Below are 26706 nucleotides of genomic sequence, written 5' to 3' on the forward strand. Positions count from 1 at the left end.
GTAGCATTTATCATGCTCAACAACCTATCTAAGTAGCCGATTTAAAACTTCTGCAATTTTAAGTCAAATCGAGGTAGTTTTAAAGAAGGTTGGGATTTTCTTTGATTTTAGGCTTTACCTTGTAAGTAGTTATAATAGTTGTTGTTGAATGTCGTTATTTTCCTAAACTGCTATATTTCCCATACAGTACCATTTCCTAGGTTTTTATATACGTGAAAATATTCTCTAAACGTCTAGCAAATATGTCTGCTTTATCCTTACTATTTCCTAACCGTTTTCTATTTTTGACTCGTGTAGATGAAGCTTTACATAGTAGTTGTCTGTTTGATCTTGCTTACAACTTTTTGTAACGAATATTCAGTACTGTTTTTGTTATTTATCTTTGGAAGAAAGGGAACACATTTCTCTCTTTTAATCTTTTTAAGTTTCCATTGTGAATTTTTAAGAATAATTCAATTTAATTACAATAGACAATAAAGTTTGTTGTTACCTCTTTCTTTACTTCATTATTTTTGGAATTTATTGTCTATGTCTTTGTAATAATCATAATCCTTTGTTTTCTGTTATATTGTTAATTTACTTTACGAGGCAGATTGTTAAAAATATTCTCTGTAAATATTTCCATTTCTTCTAAATGTTTCTCATTGTGTCGTGTGAGTACTGTTTATTTTTTCTTTAAGGTTTAGTTTAAAGTTGTTAAAATTAACAAAGGAAAAATGCGGCCTAGTTAGCTCACAACTGAGTGTATCCGCTATTGGTGTCTCATCATATTTGTTGGATTCTAAGTACAACATACTTGATCGTTCGTAGCCGACGTTAAAGTGTAATTCAAAACATCTAAGTAAAGTTAATGACAACACCAATATACAGAGAAGCTGTCTACCTCAAAACTAGGAATGGTACACTAGGAAGAGAAAGTATGAAGAATAAAATAAAATGTGAAGTTAAGAGAAAATTAATGACCTTATAAAACTGTTTCATATTAACATTGGATAGACTAATGATGAGCTGACAAATACCATTACATAAAGAACATACCTAAGAGTATTACTGTTACAAAATAATCAATTATCTTTTTGTTACTTTTAATTTAATGTTTAAGGCAAGGGGTGCATGGTAAAAATTTTGCTACCATTTTCATTTCTACGGTTATTTGGTTTTATGGTTTGGTAATCTTTAGTCAGTCTTTATTCTATTGTAACAGTAACTCCATAGTAAAAGTTTTTTACTTACAGTAGAACATTTTGCTTTTTTTCCTTATTCGGGAAGTGTGGTAGCACGTAGTACTACTCTTTTTCATTAACCTGGTACTTTTTTCTCTCTGGTTTACAGGTTTTCTCCAATTCTAACCTAAATCTTTAGAGGCTGATAGGAATTTCTAGAAATTATGGTTTTTAAATCCCTTGCATTATTTTGTGTAGTGGTAATAAATTAATAGTCTATTCCCTGTTTGTTTCTAGTTGGAGAAGATCGTATTGGTGGATTTAGAAGGCCACCCTCAAATAGATTCGATGCAAACCATCCGTTCTTTTTTTATATAAGGCAGAATGATGATCTCGCTACACTTTTCTTAGGAAGATTTAACGCTTAAACATCTTTTATAAGTGATAATATTATTATGTTTAATATTAATATGACAAATATAGATTATCTACTAAAAATTATTGTACTTAAATAATTTTTTATGTATACTGACATAGAAATCCGAACACGTATTATAAATTATTATATTTTAAAAATATTGTGTACAGTTATGAAAGGTAGCAAACTAAACAAATGATCGAAATTTTAATATGAATAAAAAAACTTACAAGAATTAATGAATTAATAAAGTGTTAAAGCAACTCAGTAGACAACACACATTTAAATGCGCGTGAGTGCGCTTCTGATTAGATGGTCAATATCGTCCTACGGTATGAGAATGAGAATTCCTTGTCATAATTACTTCTGAAGTTTAAGGATGATACTCTAAATTAGGAAGTCTCCGCCTCATATCCCACACATGTTTAATTGGGATAAATCTGGGAATCTTGGGGGCCTGAAGAAAACATTTACTTCAGCCGATTTAAAGAACTCCATGGTGCCTCTCTCAATGTATGGCCTAACGTTATCATGTTGAGAAATTCAAAATTTGAGCGTCTGAAGGTAGGTTATGAGACGGAATTCCAGAATTTCTTCTACGTATAGCTGAGTAATCATGCTCCCTTTGACGAAGATTTATTATAATTCCAGACTTGGCCATTATTCATTCATAAACATAATCGAAATTCACCACTTAAGATATCCCTGCCCCATTCTTTGTCCCTAGCCTACCGTTCTCTGTACTATTTAAGATTATTATGTCGATGTATGTGTCCAGTGTGGCTGAAAGGACAAAAGGCCTAAACTGCGAATTCGACGATAAATTATTTTAATTATTGGTTTCCATGTCCTGCAATCTATTGATTTGCATTACACCTTGTAGTGGAGAAAAAATGATCTCTTAGGGACGTCAACTTTAGGCTACGATCTGAACGTTCAGCCTTGAGGCCATGATCGATAACATCTTGATACAGTATCTAAATGAATCTTCTTCTCTTAGGCCAAATATCCACTCTTACATCTTAGTTAATATTAAAAATTTTATTATACCTAGATTCACACATTGTTTACATCTCTTATAACGTTAAATAATTTATACTGACTACTGATTTTGAATTAAAATGTTGTTCACGCCTCGATCCAATTCAAGTTTATTTTATACATTTTTACAACCCGGCAACATAGTAGCGTAGGAAGATATATTCCTCAGCCCCAAAAAAAAAAACAAAACTGACTTTATTTTGAATTACACAATACAATATATAAACGCTTATTAAGTATTATGTCCGCTCGCTCTGAATGCTGTATCACCGATCGCGTCTCGTATTTGAGTGCTGTCTGTCGTCTTTGGGGTGTCTTAAGGGACTCGCCTTATCTTCACATATGGCATAATATATCTTCCTACGCTACTATGTTGCCGGGTTGTAAAAATGTATAAAATAAACTTGAATTGGATCGAGGCGTGAACATGGCCCCCGCCTTGGCAAACACTGCCAACAAAATCGTCTGCTAATGCTAAATGTTCAAATGTTTAAACTACACTTAGTCCGAAACGGGTAGCGGATACACCTTGGAAAAAGAACAAGTTATGATACCATTGTCTGTCTTTATCCTAAAAACTCTGGCTACACCATCACTGTCGCGTAAAAGTTCGATCACGCGACCTAACTTCCACCTTAATGGAGGTAAATTGTCCTCTTTTATGAGCACTAACGTGTTTTCCGCAACTTCACCGTTAGTAGTAGTCCATTTCGTGCGTTTTTGTAGTTCGGAGATGTATTCTTTGTTCCATCGTTCCCATATATGCTGAGAAAGCTGCTGAATATGCTGGAATTTTGAGAGCCGATTAACTGGAACATGACGCAAATCTGGATCTGGATTGGTAATAAGTGGTCTTCCGATGAGAAAATGTGCAGGAGTTAATGGGGAGAGATCATTTGGATCACAGGATAAAGGATGAATCGGTCGGGAATTTATTATAGCTTCAATCTGCACAAGCAACGAATAAAATTCCTCGAACGTTAAGTGCGCGTTTCCCAAAACCCTATGCAAATGATGCTTAACTGTTCTTACTCCGCTTTCCCACAGTCCGCCAAAATGTGGAGAATAGGGAGGTATGAAGGACCACGAAATATTATTCTTTAGCAAGGATTCTCTTATCGCGGGAGTGTGCTGCTCTAAAAATTTTCTTAACGATTTTAACTCCGAACTAGCTGCTATAAAATTGGTTCCATTGTCGGAAACCATCTTTTGAGGCTTGCCTCTTCGCGCAATAAATCTTTTAAAAGCCAACAGAAATGATTCTTTAGACAGTTCTGTGACTAATTCTAAATGTATGGCCTTCGTACAAAAACAAATAAAAAGACACATGTAACTCTTTATTAGTTTACAACCTCGACCCTTTCTATCGCGAATTAAGAAAGGGCCCGCATAATCTACACCTGTTACAATAAATGGTGGGCCACCTGCGAGACGCTGGGCAGGTAGGTCACCCATCATTGGCTGAATGGATTTAGATTTTAATCTAAAACATTTTACACATTTGTGTACGGTACGTCGCGCTAAATTTCTTCCTGATAACGGCCAGAAAGTTTCTCTTATAGTTGCAAGTAAAAGCTGAGGACCAGCATGCATAAGATCCTTGTGAAAATGATTAAATATTAACGATGTAACTATATGATCTGCCGCTAAAATAATGGGATGTTTTTTGTCATACGTAAATTTGGAATGCTTTAAACGCCCGCCTACTCTCATAATGCCCTGATCATCAAGAAATGGAGATAAATCATTTTGTAAGGTTGGTTGGCCATTTGAATACTATTTAATGAAATGCCGTTTGTAGTTGGCGCACTACAATCGAACACAACGCGCAAACGTGTCGTCAAAGAATTTTCTTTTAATACTGGATGATGTGGCATAAAATAAAATGTAGTATTTACCCTAAAGTCTGTTGCCGCTTCCGTAATTCTGCATAAACCTTTCATATGTCCTAATTCTTTATATTCCTGGATGAATTCGCTATCAAGAGTTTTAAGATTGGCATCTTTATTCAATTTACGCTCGAGATTTAAAAATCTATTTTTTGCTTGACGAAATGAATCACCGAGTGAACTTATCGATTCCTTGAATGGCAATGATACTATGAATTTGCCTGTCGCGTCGCGTTTCACCGTATCTTCGAAATGTTTTTCGCATGCAATTTCTTCGCCCGACAGTGCAGGTTTTCCATTGAAAACCTCTTCAAGTTCCCAGAACTTACTTAGCTGTTCTGTAACTTCGATTGTGTTTGTGAAATTACACTTAGTTATTCGCTTTTCTGATGCTTTGTTTTGGCTGATATACGGCCCTGCTATGATCCAGCCAAACATTGTTTCTTGCATGAATGGTTTATTTTTACCTAAACTAATTCTGTTTGTGCCCAGTATTTGCCAAAATAGATCACTTCCTATCAACAATTCGACCTTTTGTGGTTTATGAAAATAATTATCCGCTAATTTTAAATGTAAAGTTTTATGAAAAGTTATATCGCTACGCGACTGTATATTTATTTCGCATTTCAATCGAACGGGAGATGCAATATTATTTATGCCCATGACTGATATGTTCGCGCTTGTCGTTTTTAATCTAAGTTTATCGCATAAATTTTCGGTTATGAATGAGCTTTGTGAACCGCAATCTAACAAAGCTCGCACTATGTATGCCTTACCTTGGCTGTCAAAAATATTAACTAATACTGTGGACAGTATAGTTTGATCTGCAGCGCTAACTGCCGAAACTGACAAATTGGTAGTGTTTAAACTACCTTGTATATTATCTGCAGATCGTATATCGCTCGCGTCTTCTACCGGTTGATGAACTAATGCTGCGTTCTGTTCGCTTGACCTATCTGGATGCAATAACGTATGGTGTTTTGACGCGCATTTCTTGCATGTTGATTGTCTACACCGCTTATAGAAATGTCCAGGTTTAAGACAATTCATGCAAAGATTGACCTGCCTTACTTTATCATACCTGTCCCTAGATAAAAGTTTTGAAAATTCGCCGCATTGATAAATGGTGTGTTCCCTTTTGCAAATAGGGCAACACTGTGTATTATCCGATTTATTTAAAGTTCCCTGTGATGAATATAGACCGCGAATGTTATGTGAATATTTCGTATTCCGTGAATATGCGCCCGCCTGAGAAATATTCCGTGTATTTTGTTTTTCAGCTTGATTTACCTCAAGAGATTCTAAGAGGTCCGGCCTTGATTTTAAAAACGTTTTAAAATCATCAAAACTAGGAATTTCATTATGTGTTTTGCTATTCTCCCATGCGCGTAAAGTCGATGTATCGAACTTACAAGAAACAATATGAATAAGGAGTATATCCCACGAATCAGTAGGTAGCCCTAGCTGCTTTAACGCGTATAAATGCTTCGAAAAAATGTCAACTAATTGCCGCAATCTATTAGATGACTCTTTATGTATTGGCTCTATATTAAATAAGGCATTAACATGATTGGAAATTAATAATCTCTTATTATCGTACCTTTCCCTAATTAATTTCCACGCAACTGCATAGTTTTCGGCGGTAAACTCTAATGTTCGTATTACCTGCGCCGCACCGCCCTGTAATGAACTTCGTAAATAATGAAAACGCCTTATATTGTCTAAGTACTCATTTCTGTTAACTAAAGATTCAAAAAGATCTGCAAAATCTAACCAATTATTATAATTACCATCAAATTTTGGTAACTCGATAGGTTTAAGCTCAATACAATGCCCTGTATATGAATTTTTAGAGCGCTCACTTGCTTTATCGCTTTCTATACAAGCTACTTGTTGATTATCGCGAATGATTTTTCGCGCTACCGCTAATTGTGAATAATATTTGTTATAGAATTCTTCGCGCTCCGTATATTCATCCTCTAATAATTCAAATTGAACCGTATTTTCTATTTGCCCCTGAACCTCATCGAATTCGCCCTGTAAATGTTCTATATTATTTACCATTTCAATAGCCTGTAATACTTCTAAATCTGAAATCGTTTCACCCTTAGTTATTTTATCATTTAACGCTAATATAAATTTCGAAAATATTGTGAGTTTGCATTTAAAACCGCCCCTTTTTCGCTTTAAATTCTCCATAATTTTATAATGAATTATACAGTAAACAGAAACAGATTATAAATCGCTTGATATTCGACCCTAACGTTCTCAGAATTATCACATGTGCAGAATAAAGGTACAAAGACTGATAAATAAAAGGAAATGTGAAATGGATATGCTCACCAAAATATTTGTATGTTTATTGTAACAGCTAGCCTCGTGGCGCCAAGGATCTGCCTCAACTCGTATAATAGGTCTTCACAGATTTTAAACTCACAGTTGTCCAATTATGTAACTGTCTTAAGAATAACGTTCGACAGTCTATAACGCGCTCGGGCCACTATGAATGCACTATTTCGCCCGCTAATTTGATGACACAAATATGAGTTCGGAATTCGGTGAATTTACACTGTTTCAACACAAGAATTTGATGATCCGGCTCGAAGGACCATGGATTTGCTTGATATGCACTTCGCTTGTGCCGCTGGTTAATAATCAAACTCCGTGCGAAAACAAAACTGACTTTATTTTGAATTACACTATACAATATATAAACGCTTATTAAGTATTATGTCCGCTCGCTCTGAATGCTCTATCACCGATCGCGTCTCGTATTTGAGTGCTGTCTGTCGTCTTTGGGGTGTCTTAAGGGACTCGCCTTATCTTCACATATGGCATAATATATCTTCCTACGCTACTATGTTGCCGGGTTGTAAAAATGTATAAAATAAACTTGAATTGGATCGAGGCGTGAACAAATGTGATTATAAAACTAGATATAGATTAAGATTATACAACTAAATATTTTCCATTAACAAATTGTAGTTAATTTTATAGATAATTTTTGAGATAGGTGGTGGTTTAATGACTTGAAAGTAGATATTGATCGTAAGTGAATGCAACTAAAATATTTTTTAAATATAAAAGAGTAATTTTTATAGCCTGCAGAAATGATGCATTTTTGAGATATGCATGGAAGTGTTTGCTTCATTAAAAAACCTTTGATCAATTTTTTAATAAATATTTTCCTTTATTTCTAGTTGGTGTGAATTATCTTTCTGCCGTTACGGGGCCAGAATGCGTCTTCTTCGCAGATCATCCTTTTTTCTTTTATATTAAAGATAATGACTCCAATGCCTTACTTTTTGTTGGAAGTTTCACTCATTAAACCATTTAGAAGAATAATTATTTTGTAATGGTTACTAGAGACATTTATGCAAAATGTCATGTTTAATATTTGTAGAAATAAAATGGGCAAAGGTTATCATTTTTGATGTTGGGAGTTGCTATTATATGAGAAGAATTGAATGTCGAAAAATAAATATGCGAATGATAACAATCTAAATAAAAGTGTTTGTTTTGTAAATCTATGTGAAATAAAAATAGAGTTATTAGTTGCCGGTATTAACCTTTAACTACTGACGTGGATGTTTCAGGACGTAGACTCATGACATATGGTATGTCATGCCGTTGCTTATTCTCCTTTATTTTTAATATGAATTTGTCTTATATTACTGTATTTGTTTTGCTCCAAATAAAATAAACTTTATACTTTATAAGAAAATCCTTTATAAACTGAATTAGAAAAAAAAACCTTTAGTATTGGCAACTAAAAAATGGTAAAATAATGTTGAAAAGAACAGACTAATATTATGAATTCAACAAAAAATAAAATACAAAATACTGACAATAACTAACAATTACAATAAAATAACTAGTAATTTTGCGCGCAAGATCCACAAATTTTCATTGTATACTGTAATCACACTGGTTTTCCATAAGAAAAGCAAGATAAAATTGTTTTAACCCATTTAGTCCTGAAACTTTTTTTTGTTTAAATCTTAATGTATACATTGACTAGTGATTAAAAAGGCTTCAAAAGTCAGGGAAAAACAAACAAAAAAATATCCTACCTCCAGATTGATAAGTTACTTTAAATGAAAATTTTTTTTTCCAAAAATATTTATTTACTAGCAAGTACAATTTATATTTATTGAGTGTGATAATTATAAAAGCATTCTTTAGGATGAAGGACAATATTACACTTATGACAAATAAAATTTGCCTTTTTATGTCAGTGTACGCATCTTCGTTGCTGTTCTTGATAGGTTACTATATGATCCAACCTATCATAACGTGAGTGTTCCCGTTGATTGCTTGGCGCTTTTGAAGGTCTCCTTTTGGTGGTTCGCTTGTGCGTTTATAACAGCTCAACTGCAATAGCCCTTCGGAATGCTAACTGGTCAAGTTTTTCGCCATCCTGTTTTTGCAAGTGGTATGCATTCTGAACTGCCATATCGACACAATGGGATATCAAAAGAAAATACCACTTTTTTCCTCGTACAGTTGTTCGATACTGAGCAATATTTTGGTTGCTTCTGTCAACTCCACCCACGTTTTCGTTGTACAGCTGTATGGGCTTAGGTTGATTTATGTATATATGCTTCTTCTTGGATTGTGAAAATCGTTTTACTTTATTTAGAGGGAAAACTGAAGACACGTTCGATGCAAAAGTAACGACACTATTATCATTCCAATTACATATTATACTATCATCATCTACCATAGAATAATCAAAAGCACCTCTTTCCAGTTTTTCATCTCTTTTATTGTTTTTAGGGGACATTCTGGAATTCTATTTACTCTTATAGTATCTGTATCTTTTATGTTTCTGAACTTCAATTCTTTCAGGAGAGACAAAGATGTGAAGTATTTATCAAAAAACAAATGATATGGCGCAAATGGCATCTTCTGTAAAACATCGGCGTATTTGAGAACAACACTTGACCCTAAACCTAAATGACTATATTTTGGTGGTAGACTTGAAGATGCTCCCTGATATGGATCAAAATAAATGATATATCCAAGTCTTGTTGCTCGAACCCAAAACTTGTAGCCCCAGCGAATGGGCTTTCCACGGATGAATTGTTTTCAACTATGGCGTCCAAAATAGGGCACCATAGCTTCATCTATACTGTGGATTTCTTCTATTGGAGCATATTCGAAGAATTTTTTGTTCAGAGATTCGAAGATTGGCCTCATTTTAGAGAACTTATCTTGCTTATCCAGTTGGGTGTTATCATTGCAGTGAATGTTTGTCATAATATATTGAAATCGATCTCTGGATATAGCTGAACAAACTACTTTATTATTTGTATCATCAGAATTTTGCCAATACATTTTTCTTCTAGCAACGGAGCAATAACCACTAAGCAGTAATATACCAATGAAGCAAAACATTTCATCCGTAGATATATCACCTACAGAATTTTTTTGTTGGGCATATGTATTACTATATTCCGTAATTTGCCTAACTATATCAGCCATAAACAATTTAAATATCGTTGCTGGTGAATGCTGATTGTTTACAGATTAAATTGGAATCCATGTAGAGAAATTCGATTGTAAATCTTGTTTTGAGTACTTGAATTTTTTAAATTTCTTAGGTTTGTGTTCAACAAAGTCTGCTTATGACTTATCATCATCTGAATCAGATTGATTTGGTAGATTAACTTAACACTCTGCCCTAAGTTGACATCCAGGTAAATTCTCAATATCAATATTATCTTCTTCCCCGAATCCTCATCGGTAACGTCATCGTTAGCATTTTCAGGAGACAAAATTGCAATGCTATCTGGAACGTCAATATCTTCTTTTTCTATTTCTTCAAGTAGCTCCGCTAAAGGCGCGTACACATTTGCGAGCCGAACTGTTTGCGAACTGCTCGTGAGTCATGAGCTGTTCGCGAAGAGTTCATTGAAAATATGTTTATGTTCAGGCTATCCAATACCCTAAGTATCTAATAACAAACCGAGAATTAATTTACTTCGTTATTCTAAACATTTCGGTATTTTGTTTAGATTATCTGTTATTAATTTCTCTCGTTACTTTTGAATAAGCCGCGCTCGTTCAGCAATTTTGTTTAACCGAATGACCTCATCGCACACTTAGCAGAAACAATTTATAGACACAATTTATAGTTCTGCGAACATTCTTTGTGTTCTTCCCAAAAACCGACAGGCTGTGGTTCCTGACGAGCAACGAACGAACAGCTCGCAAGCGGTTCGTCCCGTCGTACAAATAGACGAATATAGCGTTCACAAACGGTTCGCGAACAGTTCTGCTCGCATATATGTGTACCCGCCTTTAAGGGGCTTTTTCCAGTACGAACGACTGAGAAAAATAAAAAAACATTTATTAGTAATACAGAACACTATAGACACAGTACAATATTTCAAACATAAAAAGTTTCTTAAGCTCAATTAACATTTTAAATGCTATCTAAACTAACATTATAAATGTAATACAAATTATTGTTCACTATCATTGTTTCGCTAATAGCCAATTTGGCTGATGCGATTTTGTTAATAAAAAAAAAAAGAACACTATAGACGCTGATTGTCCTACTGGCCTTTTAAAAGAACATGATACTTTGAGCACGTGTTATCATATTATTACGGACAAAAATTCTTTTGTATATGCGTTAAATAATTATTTCATCTCTAAACTTTATATTTTATCACGATCCGACATTACTAATTATAAACAAAACAGAAATAGCTTACCTAGCTTTATCCATTTCAAGTAGTTGAAATCACTCCTACACAAAAACTTCCTGACACACTGGAAATTATTTACTAAATGATTCATAATAAGATTCGATGGGTAAATATGATAATTTAGGATTGTAAAACTAATACCGCATCTAAATTTGAAAAGTTTAAATTTGTAATGTACTAGAAGAAACCTTCTGGCCTTTATAAAGGACGGTAGGTTCAAATGGGTAACGCACTACTTCACAGACGTCTTCGATTTCTCAAGCCTTTTTTTTAAATCTACTTCTTTTTGGCGTTTTTGTCCTAGTATTTGTTCAATACAACATATTAATTCTTTCGGGATTTTGTATTTTGCGAGTTTTCTTTGAAGATTTGGTAAAACTTATTGCTTTGCCAACTCCTTTGTGTAGTTTTTCCGTATTTTCTTCTTCGAAATAGCGAGAACGACGTTTAAAAGAATATTTGACACACTTGGCATCTCTTCTTTTGGCATTTTCTTCTCATAAAATTATATTTTATTAGGATATTCAATAATTTACTAAACTTAGTCGGTTGCTGGTTCTTTAAAATTTTTATTAGTGATTAATAACATGAGTAGATGAACTTTTTGTTAATGAAATAATACATATAGAAAAAATTCTATAACATAAAAGAAATGTAAACAATTTATTCACTCCGATAGCATTTATTGTGGCATATTTAAAATATTGTAATTATATGTTCACCACTAATAGGTTTTAAACAATCTGCACACCTTGAATCGGTTTTTCTACTTTTACTTCGAGGACAGTAAAAACATTTGACTCTATCTTTAGTTTATGCAGTTGCTACTGAAGTTTCTTCATCAGGAAGACCTGCTTGGCGTCTTATTTGAAGTCGTAATAATATTGGCAATGTTTTTATTGATGCACGATTTGGACCTATTGGTATGGATTAGACCTCACATCAAGTGAGGTCTAATGAGATCTGTACTAATTTCTCTGAGATATTTACGGCGTTCTAATTTAGTATTAGTATTGCTATAACAAATTACCTAAATATTTATTTCTGCAATATTCATCAATAAATAAAAGACTTTAAGTGACCATCGGCCACTTATTCGAGAAACGAAGTAATTACATTTCATCTGGTCCACAACATCCACTGGTTCCTTTGTTTTGTTGTAGAAGATTATAACCTGCGGAATTTGACCTGTTTTTTCACCAATTGTGTCATCATCATCATGAAACGTAGATAACAACATTTTTGGTTTTCTTGGGAACGCATGATAGTAATAGACAGTATTTACCATAACCAAAAATGCTGCTGTTTAGTGATCTTCCTTTTGTAGCTACAAAAAGAGGAGGAGTTTGTGGTTTATTCTTTCTCAGGGTTCCTACTAGAGTAATCCTGTAATTATGCAGTTGTCGCAAGTAATGTTACGTCCAGTAAAAGCAATTAATTCTATCATACGTTTAACCACACTGCTAGGACTATTATTTATCTTAAAGGAGCCTTCTGACTGCTTTCCATCACATATTTCCAACTTTGCTGTGCAAAAAGTTCGCAAATCAACAAGTGCGAACATTTTGATTCCATATTTTGCTGGCTTACTGGGTATATGTTGACGAAATCTACATCTTCCCTGAAAACCTTCAAGCATCTCGTCAATGCAGCAATACATTTCAACTGTATAGCAAGCCATGCACTTTTCCAAAAACTCGTCGCAAACTTTTCTAATGGGTGCAAGTTTGTAATGCTTTCGTCGTTCTGCTCTGGACTGGATATCGTCAAAACGTAATGCACGAAGGAGGATATAGAATATCCTCCTTCGCTATGCTTCTTGGACATATCTGTCTGAAAAAATTTAGGAGCTGTTCCATTTGTAGCCCAAAAATGGTCCAAATTTACATGAGAAGCTTTGACAGTACCATCTAAGTACAACAAGCCAAATAGTGCTCTAATTTCATCACCATTGATACATAGTTCCTCCCTTTCCTGAGAAAGCTGGTTGCGCATTTTTATTAAGTACGTATTGGTATGTTGTACAATTGCGTTTAACATTTCGTCAAAGAAAAACAATTTCCAGCATTCAATTGGTGTTAACATATTTTGCACTATTTGTTTTACACCTGGTAGACGGGTTGCGCCTACGTGTGCGCCTGGTTTTTCTCTGTGAATGAACAGCCCATTTTGTTATACTATCTTTTCCAAGATTTACTGGAGAAACTGGATCACTTTTACGATAAACAGAAGCCACATCATTGTCATCAGAATCTGCTGACAATTCAGAGTCTGTGTTATGGCCTAAATGTTCATACTGGTCTATATCACTGTTTTTTTCATCTTGTAAACCAGGTTTATTTTCATTCTCCTTTGATTCAATTTCATCTAACTACCCCAAAGTTGTCTCTTTTGAGTTGGATCCATAATAAAAATCGCAGGTAGTTTAATTATATTTCCGCGGTGACTTTAAAACAGCACGACTAAAACACAACAAATAATTCTTTCCACGGTTGTTCGCGTACTGAGCGCGCCGCTCATCTTATGACCGGGCAAGAAATAAATTCAATCAATATTTTATATCAATGAACGTAACCTAAAAATTACCACAGAAATAAAGTAATGTATTACTGTAAATAATACACAAAAGCTAATTACCTCAATTGAAGTAAAACTATATGGCGTTTATGGTCATCTATTAAAAACTTATAAAACTCAAAAAATATCTTACTGAGGTTACGTATTATCGAAATTAAGAATATCCTATCCTTTAAGTTTGAATAAACAATACTAAAGATATTTTTTTATACTGAATTCTCATAAAAAAATATTAACCTCATCATCTAATATACTTATTTCTTTTAAATCTAATGATTCTTAACAAAAATAAAAAACATAATAATATACTGTAGAATGGCACTAATATGCTGTAAACAGCCAATGTGTTTTGGTGGTAATGGAAGGGTACATTACTTGGCTTCATTTAAAGTTTTTAAAATAAAATTTATTTTTTCTTTTAGTTGCTGTTTTCTTTACTGATTCTATCGATGAGATACATATAACAGAGTACACATTTAACGCGGATCGTCCATTCTATTTTTATCTTAAGGAAAAAACTACCGGTGTGGCACTGTTTGCTGGCCGTTTTGTGAAATAGTTGGCCCATTATTTTAAAGATAAATAATGTGTCTTTTACTTCAAATCTTTTAGGACATAAAATTTTGATTTATATATAAAATAAATACCAAAAATTTAAAATTGTATCTATTCTTTTTTAAAATTGATTTTACACTAATACCACCAGACACCTTATCATTTAAATAATTGATATGGTAAAATGTATTCAATTTTTCTATTCCAATCATACTATTCTATTCTATTCCAATACAAAATTTTATATTAATGCACGTATCTGTTTACCGTTTTTCATTTTATTCATGTTTTCCCATTTAGTACTATCTTAAAGAAGTACACCTGTATGCATACAAATATTTTTCTGCATTCATTGTCTGTTTTATTGAATTTTTTAAATTATGATTAAGATCTTTTCATCTCTGTTCATGAGCTCATTGAGATTGTTTCATCTTATCGTAGTTTTTGTTTTAATAAAAGTTGTAATCAAAACTATTCTTCGACGACTTCATTTAGGTGTAATAGTATCAGACAGATCAGTAAGCAGACGTAAAATTTCATTAAGCCACATAGTAATAACGCGCTTTAAGAAGTATTCACTTCTGTCTGCACTCCCCAAGAGACTAGATGGAAATTGATTTGATCTTCCGCCGCATGCGACGGGCAAAATCACTAGTTTTATTGTAATAAGCAATTATTTTTAAACTTGGCTTTACTATAAAGATCACGACATTGTTTTATTGACCATACAACACAATGGCAATCGCTGTGACTGTTACAGGTTTCCACCTCTATATTTATTTCACAGTAGGTACGAATTGTTGTAATTGTCACATTGACTCTAAAAATTTCAAACGAAGTTGTGAAAGAATAAACAAATAATTCATAAAATGCCTATTACCTTGTACACCGTCCAAGAAAAAGTGCAACTTGTAACATGGTACTTTCAGGGTCATTCGATATGCGAAGTAATTAATTTGTTTATTGTTGACTTCGAAATTGAACCCTTACGAAGTGTTACAACAGTTAAAAATACCAGGTTTATTTTTTTCTTCTATTCTATTTCTTCGTAAAATGTACCTAACAAAAAATAAAAATTATAAATAAATTTCTTAATTAGGTAGTATTTTTTATGTTTATGTTTTGAAGAATTTTATTGTTTGTTTTTATTTAAAAGTACGAACCATTCTTATTGTGTTTTTTTCTTCTTTCTTGTATTATTGTTATAAGCTTTGTCCATAAAATTTGTACAATTTTCAGCATATTACTTATTTACTTACTTATTTATTTTTATTGCTATTAAGGCTTAAAAATAACCAAAAAAAAAATTTGTTTTAGATCATTATAATAAATATACTCTAGAGATGGGATTGCAATAAATCTTAATTCCTATGGCCAACAAAACAATGTCGTTATCTGTTATGCAATATTATTATTCCGCTAATTAATAACTTTGTTTGTGTGATGCGGATAAAATAATTTCAAAAGTGATATGATGATAAAAAATAATTATATCTCGATTTTGTTGTTTTTTTGGGTTGTTTTAAAGTTTGGCTTGTATGCTTTTTTAAGCCACGACAATAGTGTGATTTTTATTTCCACTGGTTTTTGCTTTATTGATTTTACGAGTGAAAAAGGAAATTAGAATAAGATTTTTCTCTAAAATTTATTAATTTGATTTTAGTTGGTAATACAAGACTCGTCCGTCCACCTCCACCAAGATTGATCTTTAATGCCGATCATCCATTTTACTTTTATTTAAGAGAACGCAATACAGGCGTAACCCTTTTCTCTGGACGTTTTGTAAAGTAACATAAGCCCGTTCAGTAAATTGCGATGTTTTATGAATAATTAAAAAATAGCTATTGATTTACATATTAAACTTAAAAGTTAATTTTGGATTGATTTAATAAATTTTTATGCATATAAATGTTGACTTTATGAGTTTTTATGGAAACTGATTTTTTGCTTTACACAACTTTGAAGCTAGTTGCACTAGGCTGTTGACACCAGCTTTTATTGTCTTTGTAACTTACCTTCGTAAATTAAAAGGACGTAGATACAACAACTATATTTAATCTATTTATTAGAATAAATTTCGCAACCTCTTTGGAATCATATATAAATATCCATATTAACATGCAAAATATATCTTATAGATACAAAATTTGATAATCAATGTTAATGTTTGTCAGCTTGTTTTATAGTTTTGCCTATATGCTTTTTTAAACCACGAAAAGAGTGTGTTTTTTATTTTCACTGGTTTCAGCTTCATTGATTTTGCGAGTGAAAAGGTAAACAGAAATAAGGTTTTCCTCTCTAATTTATTTTATTTGATTTTAGTTGGTATTATAAAATCTCTGGTTTCCGTCCGTCCACCTGCTCCAAGATTCATCTTTAAAGCCGATCACCCCTTTTATTTTTATATCAAAGAGCGCAATACTGGCGTAACTCTTTTCACTGGTCGTTTTGTAAAGTAACAAAAGCCAGTCCAGTTAAATACTATATTTCAGTAATTAAAAAACATAGCTCCCATTAAATTTTAACATTAAACTTAAACGTTAATAATGGATTGATTTATTAAATTATAAAGTGTGTAATTTTTGACTTAGTTTTTATGAAAATTGATTTTTGCTTTAGTCAGTTTTGCACTTTTTCGACATCATTTTAAAACCTATGTAAACCCTATTCATTCTACAAATGCCCAATCGTCAACATAACCACGTGTAAGCCAAACAGGGTCGTACTGATGTACGACCTATGTATCATATGATTTTTAAAAATATTTAATTTTGATACTGTTAGTGTAAGAATTTCTTGAAATTTAATCATTATATCACAATTAAACTAAACTCTAAAAAATAACACGACCAGTAAATAACTTAACAATAACTATAACATAAATATAACACAATATAATTAACTTAAAAATCAACACGATACAATTTGAATTTAAAATGATGGCAAATTAGGATCTGTAACATGAGAATATGTCTCGCTTACGGTAATAAATTAATTTTTATAGCCTCTTGACGAATGAGACGGCGAATATCAACACGTGCTCATGTTTACTGATGGGAATTTGGTAAAAGAATATACTTTAGACAGATTATGCAATTTAATTCGTAGTTTGGATAATTTTGATTTCAAACTATATTTGGTTTAAAAATCTTTTTAAACTAGTTTTATATTCTTTTTGTGTTTGTTTTCTTCTTTCACTTTTTTTTGACTCTTTGTGAATAAACACTGTGAATAAACACAGTGTTTAAATAATTATTAAGAAATATAAATTATTGTAAAAAGAAACGAAAGATTTGTTCCACAAATTAGGATGGCGATCTTACTACCGTTTAGATCGTACTAAGTAGTGTAATTAATTACAATTCGAAGGACCACCGACTAACGTGGGAAATAACACAAGTATTAAACAATATGTAATTTAATAATTAACTATGTTACTACAACTATGTTAAAATCTAGACAAAATTTTTAAGGTAAAGTTTTTATATCTAAACCGCCGATCACTGTCCAATTTACACGAGTCCACGAAACACCACACGATAGCACTGTTACAGTTTAAATATGTTACTAACAATTGTCTTACACTTACTGCGTGACTACTTTCTAATTATCACTGCCTTGCGCTTACCTATCAGTGGTAAGGGGAAATTTCCTCGAAATTTCTATTAGGTAGCTAAAAACCCCCTTTTGAATGATTACTAACGGGATTTTCTAGGTTCCAGTATTCATTGGTTAAAAACAGCTTTTGAATGCTGTATACCAGCTATTTTTTTGAAATTTGCTCGGAGAAAGTTACCTCTGTAGATCTTATGAAATTAGAAATTGTTTGATACTAATGGCGTAGCAACACTTGCATAAATTTCTGAAAGAAATTTATCCAAATTATTGTCACTGTATTTGTAAAAATCACGTAAATTCTATACTAACAAGAAAAATATTGATTTTGTTTTTCTCTTACCAATATTTTCTTAGAGCGTAGTATATTTTTTCTTATGATGCTTTAAAGTTGTATTATTAGCCTTAATTTATATGATCATTCTGCTTTCATAATTAGTTTTGTCTCTAATTTTTGTCTTCACATAAAATATCAGTATAAACTCATTTTTTTGGCATATCGTCGCCTACCGACGACTTTGTCCGCTCTTCTCCTACTTCTTTTACCTTTGCCATTTTTCGGTTTTGATGGCTATTTTTTCGATGTTGAGCATATCATCAAGCTACAAGTTACAAGTACAAACCTTAACAACTAAAAATCATATGATGGCATTAAAGACTATACCAGTGATTAAAAAATTGTTTAACCCTTTACTTTAATTGTCAAAAATAAATTCTGAGATAAGAATATTTAAAAAATCTAGCTACAATAAAAACTTTATTGACAAAACTAGAAATTCTTCTTTCGGAACCATGAGTAGCCGTTTTTTGATTTGACTCAGAACAGGTCAGATTTTGAATAATCTGTCATGACCAGGCTGATTATTTTTAATCATATCATCATTGTTATTGCACTGCAAGAAACGTTTTATTTCTTCGAATCTGTTACAGCTCATCACATCGCTAAGAAAAAGACATTTAAAAAATTGAACCGAAGTTTCTAATTGTTAACTTTTCGGAACCAGTAAATTGTGTATCGTTTTCTGATCTCCTCAGATTACCTTTCCCCCAATTGTGAGATTTCTTCCTTTTATATCGCGGTCTTTCAGACAAATAGGTGTCATCATCTAAGGAATCTGAGGATGAGGCAGGAAGGACAGTTTCCTTGAAATTTCTTGGTAAATCTCTACACTCCTCATTGTCACTATCTTGACACAATATCATCTCGTTTGTGTTATCTTAATCGGAGAGATATGATTGTTCACTATTAGAACTATTTGGTATTCGAACTGCTCTCATTGTATAATAAAAGAGTTTCGGTTCCATATCTATAAAAACAATTGATAAGTCCATAATAATTTCATAGTGTATCATATATAGGACAAACCTAAGCCTGTTTAAACATGCTTGATGGGATTTAAATCGGTATTGTGCTCTGGCTATGACATATGGGTAATATCAACTTCAATAAAGTATTTTATGGTAATGCGGACGACATGAGGGCGTACATTGTCATGCATAAGTGTGAAATTTTCTTCTATAAATGGGGCATATAGCAAAACATAATTTTGCAGTATCTCATTTACACCATAACTGAACCACTCTGAAAAGTTACTCTACAGATGATGTTACATGAGCATATGGTCGATAGGACAGTACATTAACAAGTCTATGGATGGTTTGGTACTTTTATCTGGTATCAGTATTTAATTTTACTGTTCAATGATGTTAGGCTTAACTTTAATTTTTCTTTATTTGGTTTTAGTTGGTATAAAACGGCTCACTCCTTCACTTCCTCCACCTCCACCAAGGTTCATCTTTAATGCCGATCATCCATTTTACTTTTATCTTAGAGACCTCAGTACTGGCGTAACTCTCTTCAGTGGATGTTTTGTAAATTAATACAAGCTAGTCCTCTAAAATGTTATGTTTTATATAAAATTTGAATTAAGTATGTGGTATTAAATAATTTTATAAAGTGTAAACGTTAAAACTATGTACAATTGAATAAATTAGAAATTTTCAAAATTCTGTCTTATGAATTTTTATATAATCGTTTGTAAGTTTCCATATTTCGACTGTTAACCTCAATTTAATCGTTGCATAAAAACTCATGTGTAGGTTAATCACTACAGCGGATCATAAACTATGAATTTCATTAATGTGTTGAATAATACGTTACAACTAAATACCGTTGAATAATACGTTACTCAAAAAATAAGTTTAATTATATACCAAGCTTATTAATTGGTTTAATTTTAACATTAAACCGTAACACGACGAACAATATTTTAAATGATGTTTTATGGAAATTAACCACAAATGCAAAACTGGAAAGACTATTAGGAGCTGTATACATGGCTGTAGTTGCACTTCATTAAGATCACTTTGTCGGCATTGCCAGCGCTATGTATAACTTGAAGCACTACTACTACGCGCTACTACGTATGAATTGCGCGGAACCAACGTGATCGGCCGCGCTAGCAACGCTTAGAGTCGGGATTTAAGACTTTTAAAATTATCTGAAAAAACACTTTTGTAAATATTATTAATCAAATCCTGCTATATTCTATTTAAGAAGTTTAGTACACAATTTCCCATTGTTTCTTTTAAGAGTATTGTCCTAAATTTGTATACAAAATAAACTCTTCATCTTTTCTTACAAATGCCATCTTTCTTCTCCATTGTTGGGTTTATAAGATAAATTTTCATTTAAATAATAAATAGGTTGCTCGTGTCCATTTCAAACTAGCCTTTTCTGGTCCTTTAGAACAACCTTTAGAATGATTTATGTAATAATAGACCTTGTACCGGAATTATTCTAAAGATTGTACTTTATCGGTGACTTTATCATTTCTTGTACCTAGTTTAATTTTCATTTGTTGGTTGTGGTAAACGTTGTAATGTCAATTTATTTTCTACTCTTTCATAATATGGTTTTTATGTATGGTTTAAGATTCTACATAAGCCTCCCTGTTTGTATCCTATCATGTTGCCATCGGGTAGTTGGTCTTCCTTTAATTTATTTATCTGTTAACTTGCGTGTCCAACATTCATCTTTCATCCTTTTCTCTTGGTCAGTCCATGTTCATTTTATTTTGCAAGCCCTCTCAACTGTATCTGTAACTCTGGTTCTGCTTTTTTAGGTCTGTGTCTCTAATTTTTCTTCAATTATTTCTCGTATCATTTAACAGTCTCTCATTGTTTGAACTATTCTGGGTTTTAAGGCATTGTATGAGTCTGTAGTTACTTTGTCAAAAGAGGGCGCAATAATTCTATGATATGAAACTTTAGACTAAAATCATAAAACTTTAGAATAAAATCAAAAGTAGATTACTAAAAATATCAATTCGCTAATTTATCAAACAGTATATCTGTTTACAAAAATGTTTTGCTTTATTATTGGTATATTGTCTGCCTAGGATAGGAATTAAAATGATAATCTTAATGAGTATTGTTACCAAATAATGAAATATAACTTTAATTAGAAATTTATTTAGTATAACTACTGGTTATAACAGCAAATTTACTAAGATGTAAATTAGAGCTGGAAGGTCAGATAATAGAACAAGTGATGGAGTTTAAATATCTAGGCATTACATTCTACCTACGGAAAGCTCGAAACCGAAGTGGAAGATCAAGTGAATAGAGCAAACAGAGCCGCAGGCTGCCTAAACGAAACAATATGGAGAAATAAAAATATCGGGAAAGAAACGAAAGGCAGAATTTACAAAACAGTCATCAAACCAATAACGACATACGCGGCAGAAACAGGACCTGACACAGAGAGAACAAAAAGGATGTTAGAAACAGCAGAGATGAAAACGCTTAGAAACATTGATGGCAAGACACTATGGAACAGAACTAGAAGTACAGATATACGACATAGATGCAAGGTGGAGAACATCAAAAACTGGGTAAGAAATAGAAGAGTAGAATGAAACGATCATATAAGCCGAATGACAATAAATAGAGTAGTAAAGACATGTGACAACTTACTGGAGGCACATTGAAAAACAGACAGAGTCATGTCTACATAAAAGGAACAAGAAAAAGAAGTAGAAGAACTACTGAAGTAATGAAGATGATCTCTTAAAATAAAAAAATTTAATTTATAACTTTGGCCTACCATGAGCATGTATTTCACGATCAATATTTATTTAAAGTCGGAATTCTGAATAAAATGGAATAAAACCTGTTAAGTTTATACTGTTAAAAAATATTTATGTATAAGTTGTAGAATCATCATTATCATCATCATCATCATCAGTGGCACTGCAGCTCCTTATTAGCCAAACTTGACTTTGGCGGAATGGTCCTTAGTCCCTCTTGTTTCTGGCATTTTTTTTTCGTGTTTTAACTGCAACATATTTTAAATCGTCCTCTAAATAGTCTTGATACCCAATTTCCGGTCTTCCTGCCTCTTTACCCCATCGGCCCTCTTCGGTCAAAACCCTTGACTGACTGTTGCACCTTCTTCACACCTGATTTCATGATCTATCCGTGTATCCAGAGCTATAAAAATATCAAACGATAGAAAGCCAACCGGCCCAGATAAAATTCTCAGAGAAATAATCAAACTACTCAACGATAAGAGCAAAAATTAGCAAAAAGCAGAATGGGGAAGACCCGTGTCGTCAAAATAGTAAGAGATAAGTCACCAATCGGCAAAAGAAGTATCAGACGACCGCACAAAAGATGGAGTTACAACCTTCCATAGAGGTATTAATCCACCAATGAACAATCAGAATTGCTTATAAAGAGGAAGAAGAAGAAGAAGACTTTTTAAAATATCTTCTTCTTCTGGTTCCTATCCGTTTCGGATGTTGGAAATCATATTGGCAATCATGACCTTGCTCGCTGCGGCTCGAAACAGCTCCGTTGAGGTTTTCTTAAACCATGTTCTTAAATTCCGCAGCCATGATATTCTCCTTCTACCGGGTCCACGCTTACCTTTGACTTTACCTTGCAATATAGACTGCAGCAGGGAGTAACGGTGCTGATTTCTCATAACGTGTCCCAGATATTGCAATTTTATGCGTTTGATCGTAAACACAATCTCTGGTTCCTTCTTCATTTTTAAAATATAATGCGAATTTATTATTAAAGAAGCCTTAGATAAAGATGCAGGCGATAAAATCAACGGGATTAATTGCAACGCAATTGTATGAGTTGCAACGATTTAAACAGGGTGACCGAAATATGTGTTGAATATGGTCTAAAACTTAATACTTCTAAGGCAAAACTTATGGCTGTCAGAAAAATAGAGTAGCAACTAATGAACAATAAAACGTATAAAATTAAGTTAGAAAGAGTCTAAAATATTACCTATTTGGGGGCCAATTTTAACCATAACTTTGAGGGAAGAAATAAGAATATGCATTAAACGAGCCTGAACCGCCTTCTATATAGTAATACTGAAGTTTATAGAAGGCGGCTTCCACATTCTCCACATTTCTGAATGGCATAGAGAGCTGGACTCTTAACAAAAACATTATTGAAAAAATTGAAGGCCTTTGAGATGTGGATTTACCGACGAATATTGCGGATGATTGTAAGAGACATCCGCTACTCTGTTTCGAATTGCCGTAAACAAAGTTATGATTGCCAATATGATCGCCAGCGTCAATAGTCGGACAGGATATTGAAAGAAAAAAAGATCCATGTAAGATATGTTACTTTAATGAATTTTACATCGTCAGTTTCCTAAAAACTTCTACACAACTCAAAATTGTAACATCTGACCTAAAGAGTCTGTTTTATTCCTCTATAGATTCTTCTTATTAGGATGTTTGCTAGAACCGTTAAAGCAATGCTTGTCCCTTTTGTGTAAGTGATCACGTTTCTGTTCCATATGTTAGCACTAATTTTTTTAGTATATTATGGATGGTAAATTTAGTTTTTATAGGTAGTTTTGAGACGATCTGTGTTCTTAAGCCACGCGAACACTTATTGACACGCACTATTCTTCTTTTAACTTCTTTACTGACGTACGTACCTTTCGTCAATAGTAAGCCTAAGTACACGAAGGTGTCCACACCTTCCAGTTCTAAATCGTCAGTTATGATTCTTTTAGGTGTCAGCTTTTTTGGCCTCTATGAAATTAACCAAAATTAGCGATCTTCTTCTTCTTAGTCGTTGACCTGATGCAGGTATCATGATATCATGAAGCTATTAGCTAAATTTCCCAATGTTCCTCCACGTATTTCTATCTTCTGCCATTCGAGCACATTCTGACAATGGAGCGCCAATGGTAGCAACAATATGGTATGTGTATCGTGTGTGAGATCTACCTCTATTTCTTTTGCCTTCTACTTTTCCCTGGATGGTAAGTTTTTCAAGACCATTTCTTCGAAGCACATGTCCAAAATAGCTTATTATTTGGTCTGATATTTGTGTTCTTAGTCTTTTCTCTTCTCAGAAAATTAGCGATATGTTGTTATAATTAAGCGATCAATTCTAAGAGCTTTATGATGTACGTTACTTTATGATAGCGAGATAATCAGGAAAATGACAACTAATACAATTTTCAGAAATAAAAAAGCCTAAATCGATTAAAAAATAAGTTCAGTTTATATATTTTTGTATAATTTTTATGTAACGCATTTTCTTTACATCTTTTTTGTGTTTTAACCCTTAAGTGTTAAAAGTGAGTGTGGTAGTTCACAGTGTTTGCGGGTTTTTTTATTGCACAAAAACCAAAGTTTTAATTTAAATTAAAAGTGTTTTTATTTAAATTAAAACAATTCATCTCTTCTTACAAGCTTTTGTAGTTACCAAAGACCTGGTTTTGGGTAATAAACATGGAATATAATCGCGTAATAGTAATTTTAATTTTTAATCTTTTTCAGTTGGTGTGGTTGGCATTACATCTCTTGGTGTGAACCCTGTAGTGCGATACGATTTTAAGGCCGACCATCCATTTTTCTTTTATATTAGGCAACGTAATACAGATGTGACGCTTTTTGCTGGACGATTTATATAAAATCTTTAATATACACCTAACAAAAATTTTACTGATAAATATCAATATAAGTAACAAAGTACGTAATTCAGTTCTTTTAAATACTTAATACGGACTATTTGTAATAATTAGTGGGTCTGACCTTTATTTAAATTTTTTTCTTTTTGATAGAAAATAGTCCGGTCTGTCTTATGGTACAGCCTCTCTTACATAGTTTTTCTTCAATCCTACCCGCGATTATCTAATATTCGTTTTTCTGTGTCATGTTGTACCGGCGTGATGCCTCTTGGATACCACAATGTAATTCTAGTGGATAATCTATTGTCATTTTTTCTGGCTATATGTCCCGCACACTATGTCCCATTTTAAAAATTTTATATTGTGTGGATCTCAGAAGTGACCTTGATTTTCTGTATGATCTTGTTTCTTTATTCTTGTTGGATCTCTTCTTATTATACCTAGCATGCATTGCCCCATTGACTTTTGAGATACTTTGAGTTTCGCCATTCTCTCTTCTTAGCGTCCAAGTTTTGCAGTCGTATGTCATGATTGATAGTATACCTACACTGGTCAAACTCTTTGTTCTTCAGGTGGAGTGGCATCCTTTATTTAAATGTAACTGCATTATCAAAAGATGCCCAAGCCAGTTTCATTCTTCTGTTGAGTTCTGTAAGGAGCCAGATTTATGTATTAATTGTCCAAGGTATACATACTCGTCTATTACCTCAAGTGCAGTGTTGTTTATTATTATATCTTTTACATCCACTTGCTCGATGAACATGGTTTTTGTGTTTGTCAAGTTAATTTTTGGGCCAACTCAACTTTATTGTTAGATGCAAGTATTCTTGTAGTTCTGCAAAATCACTAGCAATTAGACCGATGTCGTCTAAAAATCTTAGATGGCGGAGGTGTTGTCCATCAATGGATAGGCCTTTGTTCTGCCAGTTTGGTCTGCTAAATATATTTTCCAGGGTTGCTGTGATATCCTTGTTTTGATATTGCGTCTCCTTATCGAACTCCTCTGGTAGTGGGAAATTCTAATATTTTTTATTAATTTTTTCCTGTCTTGTCTGTATATACTTGCCTTGGTTGATTAAAGCTTCTATTATTGCCTTGCGATATATAGAATCGAAAGCCCTCTTGAAATACATGAAGGTGAAGGTAATGCGTTTGTTAATCTGTCAGTATTGATCTTTGTGAGTATCTTTTATATGATTGGTAGTAGTTTTTAATAACCTTCCAACAATTAATGCTTTTCTTGTTTTCTTATAGTTTTTTTCTATTTTCGTCTACATTTTTTACCATTTTTTTATTGTATTTTCTTATGTGCTCCTTAACACTTTTCCTTATTGTCTTACAAAATTCTGTGTATTGTATTCTCTCTATGTTGCTCCTTAGTTTTATTTCCCATCTTTGTTTTAGTATTTGTGTTGGTTTTATTAGAAATTTTGCTGTGTTCATTTTGTTGTTGCCGATTTCTTTGGCACCATCAAGGATGATTTCCATTAATTGAGAGCTGTCGATTTGTTCATGTAATCTTTCAATGATTGAATATATCATATGTACTTGTTGTTTACTATGACAATCTTTACTCTTTTAATAATAAAAGAATAAAGAAAAATAAATGAAAAAGGTAAATCATCCTGAAATAGATAAAGTGGTTCTTTTACAATTTCCAATATTGGACGTGAAAATTGTAAGAACCAAAAAAAAAACATATGATAAAAACGTGGAAACCAATTTTCTAGTGAAAGTATTCAAAATCATATTTACAGATATTTAGTAA

The 26706-nt window shown here is 32.8% G+C and overlaps 1 protein-coding gene across 17 annotated transcripts in view; it reads left to right on the forward strand.

The window, feature by feature from the left end:
* Positions 1-26706, forward strand: part of LOC140434818 (antichymotrypsin-2-like) — a 169184-nt gene that overhangs the window by 62630 nt on the left and 79848 nt on the right. Inside the window, exon 4 of one of the 17 annotated variants that reach the window (XR_011950090.1) lies at positions 24808-24999. The exons of 11 other annotated variants lie outside the window; for them this stretch is intronic. Coding sequence is in view for 5 of the 6 variants with exons in the window: in XM_072523360.1 (XP_072379461.1) it covers positions 19722-19858 (137 nt within the window). In the remaining variant the exon portion in view is untranslated. Of the gene's footprint in view, positions 1-1460; positions 1817-7711; positions 8236-14229; positions 14473-16025; positions 16169-19721; positions 19985-24807; positions 25000-26706 lie in introns of those variants that run through there. 5 more of the 17 variants (XM_072523360.1, XM_072523375.1, XM_072523361.1 and 2 more) reach the window with 5 other exon arrangements.

This window comes from Diabrotica undecimpunctata, chromosome 2 (assembly GCF_040954645.1).
Source record: "Diabrotica undecimpunctata isolate CICGRU chromosome 2, icDiaUnde3, whole genome shotgun sequence".
Classification (NCBI taxonomy): Eukaryota; Metazoa; Arthropoda; class Insecta; order Coleoptera; family Chrysomelidae; genus Diabrotica; species Diabrotica undecimpunctata.